The sequence below is a fragment of the Pinus tabuliformis genome, chromosome 2_2 (assembly GCF_031772625.1).
Source record: "Pinus tabuliformis cultivar Carrire ecotype Pingquan chromosome 2_2, CPIR1, whole genome shotgun sequence".
NCBI classification, from domain to species: domain Eukaryota; kingdom Viridiplantae; phylum Streptophyta; class Pinopsida; order Pinales; family Pinaceae; genus Pinus; species Pinus tabuliformis.
In genome coordinates this window covers 976,813,022-976,819,088 of record NC_142300.1, presented here as the reverse complement: position 1 = coordinate 976,819,088, position 6,067 = coordinate 976,813,022, and the positions used below count along the sequence as shown (strand labels likewise).

The window sequence follows — 6,067 nt, the reverse complement described above, 5'->3', positions numbered from 1 at the left end:
TGATATGGAAAAAGCCTATGGCTATGCAAATTGGGAGCTTGTAGGGATTATTTTACACCAGATTGGTCTTTCTGTAAATGTGCTGGACTGGATTATGGCTTGCATCTCAATAGTAAATTATGTGATATTGATAAATGGGGTCCCTTCCACTTTCTTCTAGACCTTGAGAGGTTTAAGGAAAGGTTGTTCGCTTTCACCCCTATTATTCCTACTAGCCATTGATGGTATGAGTAGAAGGATATCATAGGTACATCATTGTGATTTAATATCAAGTTGTGGGCTCACCAAGAGCATCTCTATCACACATATTATTTTTGTTGATGATGTTATTCTAATAGGGGAGGTTTTTATCTATGAATGGAATATTATATACTAGGTTATTACCTCTTTCGATGATGCCCTTGGTCTCTATATGAGTGAGTCCAAACCTATTTTGATTGCAGAGGCTCAAGATGCAGAATTGATAATGGAGATTGCTAATATTTTTGCGATCTCGGTTATAACAATGGACAAGGGCTTCAAGTACCTTGGTTTCATTTTGAAGCCAAACAAATATGGTATTAAAGATTGGGAGTGGTGACACAAATGGCTTTCTATGGGTGGTAGATTGATCATGGTCTAGTAAGTTATTCAAAGTATCTATGTCTATTGGATGCACCTATACTTGTTTCCTAAGGATATCATAAGGCACATTAACTCATGAAAAGCTATATTTATTTGAGATGGTATTAGGGATGCCAAAAAGTTTCAACTTGTGTAGTTGGAGGGGTTATCGAGGCAAAAGAAAGATAGGGGATGGGGGATAAAAAATACATAATATTTTTCTTGGGAATTATTGGTAAAGTTCTTGGGGTGAGCATTGTTTGGTAATGGTATATGACAGTCAATTATAAAAGAAAATTACCTCAAAAATCAATCTTTCTGAGAGTGGATAGAAACAGGGGCATGGGTCTCTATCTCAGCTTCATATATATGGAACAACTTGACGAAAACAAAGCAAGGATGATAGGGAACACGCTATGGGAGATCGACTATGGCACAATGGTGGGGATTGGCTTGGATTGAATGAAAGGTTTCACAAGGGATCACACTATGTTGGTTGCACTTATCAGTTATTTACATAATAAATGCATCTATTACTTGAGTCAAATTTATATATCACATGATCCCTTATCTGTGTCTTCATCATAGATACATGCTTGGTTTTTAGGATTATTTGGTAGCCTGGCTAAGACATGGGAAAGATACATTCAAAATTTATTGTTGGTGGGTATTACTCTGATAGAGTGCGAATATTGTTTATCATGGGATGGTTTATCAATAGATGGAGAGATCTTGGGTAAGGAGGCTTATGGTTATATCTCTCCTGCACATTAGGTCATTGGGGAGCATTGTTAGTCTTAGAAAATATGGAAGTGGAACCTCCCCCTCAAGCTCAATGTTTTCAGGTGGTTGAACTAACAAAACATAATTCTTACTTGGGACAATTTATGTGACGGAGGATGCCTTGGACCGTGGAGATGTTCCACGTGTAATGAGGAGTAGGATATCATGATTCACCTATTCCTAAAATGTTCTTTTGTGTCTTCAATTTGATATGGTGTTCTAAACATTCTACAAATTTCTACTGATTGGAATAAGAATTTTGTGGAGGCATTCTTTTCAGAATGGTCCATGAACTTTAAGGTCTTTTGAGCTCTCCCTTTTTACATAATTTAGGGCATTTGGAGGTGTTGAAAAATGTGACTTTTGAGGATATTGCTTCAGACATAAAAAATACTTGCATGAAGATAGTCACCTATTACAATGAAATTGATCTGATTGTGGAGAAAGGAAATCTGAGGCATTCTCAATTGGTGGATATTTGGCAGAAATACCTTGTAGGGTTCTTTGTTGTGGTTGTAGATTATGTATCATGTGGATTTGGCAATTACATAGTTAAAGAACTAGGTACATATTACCATTTATGTTGGAATGGTGGTATGAGATCTAATAATAAGGCTGAGATCACTGCTCTATCGGGAGTTCTTTATTGTGCTAGGTGGTTGTTCACCGACCACATAGATGTATCTCGAGAATCTAATGTGGTCATTGACTCGGTATTGAGGAAAATAAAATTTGTGTCGCCCTTGCTTATGAAATGGATGAAGTGTATCAATATGTTCGTTGATGTTTTTGAGGACTTGACTTTTGAACATATCTATAGGGAGCATAATATTGTCACAAATGCCTTATTCAAGTAGGGTTGCAACATTCCTCATGGGGTGATGTCTTTCATAACTTTGTACAATGGCTCTCTTTGTAGAGAGAAATATTCTAGTAATATAAAATCTTAGTGTTAAGATGAATTTTTGTTTTTTTGGGAATGTGTATTTTTTGAGTAAAAATGCTAATGTTGTAAATTACATTAATAATAAAATTGAAATAAAAAATAAAATCACAGATAAATCTATCTTAATTTTATTTTAATTAATTTTTTTTTTTTTTTTAATTTTAAAAATATTGTCAACCCAAATACTATCGATATTTGAAGAATGGGTGGTTGAGAATCTACACTACACTACTCTGAAAGAATTTCATGTATATTAATTATATGTACTTTAAATACGTGGATATTAATTGTCATGTACTTAAATGTATGTTGTACTTTAATGAAGATTCCATATTGATTGAAGATGTTCATCGATACATTATTTATGAAAAATCATCATCAACATACCCCACAATCATCGTCTATGCAGATTAACCAGTGATCGTCTGTGCACATTAACGAGAGGTCGTGAGTTTTTTATTTAAACGAAAAGACGGTCCCTTGTCGCGACATGTTGGGCTGGTCCCTAAAATTGGCTGTGCGATCGATGAAGAGCGAGAGATGGTTCAACACACGGAATTTCCCTCTACCAAAAGAAGCTCTGGGCCGCCAAGGAATTTCCTTCTCCCTTTTGCTTCATTGTTTTGTCCTTCGCTAAACTGTGTCCACCCAATCCTTATCTTCTCAGAGTTGTAGGAATCGAAGTAGTACATTCAATATACAATACCTGTGCAATCTTGGTAGCTCACAATCCAACAATCAGATGGCTCGCAATCCGAAACCCTTGCATGCTCTTGTGCTCCCATACCCAACGCAGGGTCACATAACTCCCATGATGCAGTTCGCCAAGAACCTTGCTTCCAAGGGTGTTACAGTCACCTTCGTTACAACGCATCACAGACACCAGCAGATCACTAAAGCTCACACTCACAGTGCTGAACAAGACGATCCTATTGAGCTGGAAGCCCGTAATCTCGGTCTTGATATTCGCTCTGCTCAAATCTCCGATGGCTTACCTCTGGATTTCGATCGGTCCGCTAGATTCACCGATTTTATGCGCTCTGTGGATAACATGGGAGGAGAGTTGGAACAACTTCTTCATAATCTCAACAAGGTGGGGATTGCCATATCTTGTGTCATAGCTGATACTATACTTCCCTGGTCATTTGAAGTCACAAGGAAATTAGGTATTCCCTGGATCTCGTTTTGGACACAGCCTACGTTTCTTTATTCAATCTACTATCACGCACATCTCCTGGAGGATCTCCGCCACTCTCTTTACGAAGGAACCGGTAAGGTTTCTAGGTGTTTAAAATAGTTTTTTCGTTTGAAACGTCCCTTCTTATAAAAAACTTACAGCTATATCCGAACCGGTCCTAATCAATGGGCAAGTATTTACTCACATCTGAGCATTGTTTATTTTTATTTCGAATTTTGCAGCTGATGAGGACAGAATTTCCATTGATTTTATTCCTGGAGTCCCAACCCTAGAAACAAGAGATCTTCCGTCCTTCATCCGCGAGACAGATGCCGATTCACAGTACATTCTGGATCTGATATTGAAATCTTTTCAGGTAAGTCGCGAAGCAGATTGGGTTCTCGGTAATTCTTTTGACGATATCGAAAGCAAGACGGTGAGTTTAAACCCTTCGGTTTTGCATGTTGGTCCGTTGCTTCCATCGGGTTTTCTGAACGGTGAACATTCCAAGGACCTAAGTGTTGGAACTAGCATTTTGGCACAATTTGACTGTTCCGAGTGGCTGGATGCAAAGCCTACTTGTTCGATTATATACGTTTCCTTTGGGAGTTTGATTCATGCCACCAAGGCTCAGCTGGAGGAAATAGCGATGGGTCTCAAGGACAGCGGACAGTTCTTTCTCTGGGTTCTTCGTCCAGACATAGTCTCTTCAACAGTCTCAGACTGCTTACCAGACGGATTTCTGGATGAGATCGAGAGGCAGGGGCTCGTTGTTCCATGGTGCAATCAGCTGCAAGTGTTATCCCATCCCTCCGTTGCGGGATTCATTACTCACTGCGGATGGAACTCAATGCTTGAAAGCATATCCCTTGGAGTTCCCATGATAGGGTTTCCATTTTGGGCTGATCAATTCACCAACTGCAAGCTAATGGCCGATGAATGGAAAATTGGATACAGTCTGAACGGAGGAGGTCAGTCGGGAGATAACAGGCTGATACTGAGGGAAAATATATCCAACGCTATCAAAAGATTGTTCAGTGACGAAGGGACGGAGGTGAAGAAAAATGTAGAGGCTTTAAGAGACTGTGCGAGGACTGCAGTACGAGATGGAGGATGTTCGGATAAAAACATTGAGAGCTTTGTAGAAGGTTTGAAGGGGAAATGTATGAGTAAATATCTGAAAGATAAAGATAGCCAACAAGGATGAATCAGTGTTATCAAAAGTGGAGAACTGTAAAAGGGAAACATCGTGAGACCTCCAGATAGATCGGTCTATGCTTTATAGATCCATGCTTTGTCCTATTTCCCTATCGTCATTCGTATTGCTGTGTGCATGCCAACTACTATTATCAATGTTTCTGCAATAATATTTTCGTTGTCGAGTTGAAGTTATCTTTTATAAAAATGTATGACTATTTGATCTTATATTAAAATTCCAGATGATTTTTATTGAAGTTTATAGTTTTACAATGTGAGATTTACTGTCTTCCAGATTTTAATAAAACTTATAAAAAAAAATAGCATTTTACGAATTTATTGATAATTATAAATTTATAACTAATTTTATATATTCTGTTTAAAAGATATATATCTATCTATATATAAAATAATGCCCATAGAACTAATACTTGTTGGTTAATTTTTTTAATAAAGTATTACTTAGTTTATTTTAAAATTTTATTTTACTATAATAATATGTGGTTTTTTTGACATATATTTTTTTTTATTGATGCATTGTGGAAGTATAGAATTAAGAATTACAAGGAAGATGAGGAAGAATCCAGGATCACAATATGATTGAGAGTGGTAACAAAATACAAAAAAATCACAATTATAGAAATATCACAAAATAAGAGGGGCATTTCAAGTCTAAGACTAAAGTTTATGTGGTAATCACTAATGAAAGAGGGGAAACCCAAACAATAGTTTTTTGAGGTAGTATTGTTGGGGTAAGCCATTCAAATAGCATAATTATCACATAGTAGTGCAACTCAAATCAAATAGGAGGAGATAAATCATGAAAGTGAGTCAGTACAAGGTAGGATTTAAAACCATATCATGGAAAGTGCAAAGGAAAATTACAGTATATATGTATTTGTCTATCCTCTCAACATCACTTAATAGTATTAAATTGTGGAGGCAAGCATTTTCTAGCATGTACCCTTGCATTAGTGCTAGGAGGAGTTAATGACATGCCATCACCCACATGTCACATCCCTCACCCTCCCACCCTATACAGTGAAACAATCCTAACATTTTAAGTTCTCAAAACTATGATAATTTAGGAACACTTCTACTAATACATTCAAAATTATTAAATTTGATCTTATTGGCCATTATCCATTCGCATCATCATATAATTAGATACTTTGATGTACACTTATTTGACATACCTTTTCAATAAGAATCTTAATATGAAATTTAAAGTAGTTAACCACTAAAACTAGCTTACAATGTTTTAGTGTGATCATGATTATGTAATGTAGGAAAGGAGAAAAATGTTTTTGCCATGAAATTTATGTTTTAATAGGCATCATATTTTACTATTTTTCATGATT

At 36.5% G+C, this 6,067-nt stretch overlaps 1 protein-coding gene across 1 annotated transcript; it reads left to right on the top strand.

Moving 5' to 3' along the window:
- The first annotated feature begins 2,855 nt into the window (after window positions 1-2,855).
- Window positions 2,856-4,963, top strand: LOC149196516 (UDP-glycosyltransferase 86A1-like). The gene is made up of 2 exons (XM_089405573.1): window positions 2,856-3,603; window positions 3,752-4,963. Exons 1-2 carry the CDS (start codon window positions 3,075-3,077, stop codon window positions 4,714-4,716), a joined length of 1,494 nt encoding a protein of 497 aa, XP_089261699.1. The 5' UTR covers window positions 2,856-3,074; the 3' UTR covers window positions 4,717-4,963.
- The last annotated feature ends 1,104 nt before the right edge of the window (window positions 4,964-6,067 follow it).

What these genes read in the sequence shown, in the direction of transcription:
- LOC149196516 (XM_089405573.1), top strand. Translation starts at nt 3,075, where the DNA reads ATGGCTCGCAATCCGAAACCCTTGCATGCTCTTGTGCTCCCATACCCA. An exon ending in CTCTCTTTACGAAGGAACCG is followed by an intron (nt 3,604 to 3,751) that starts GTAAGGTTTCTA and finishes CGAATTTTGCAG; the next exon opens with CTGATGAGGACAGAATTTCC.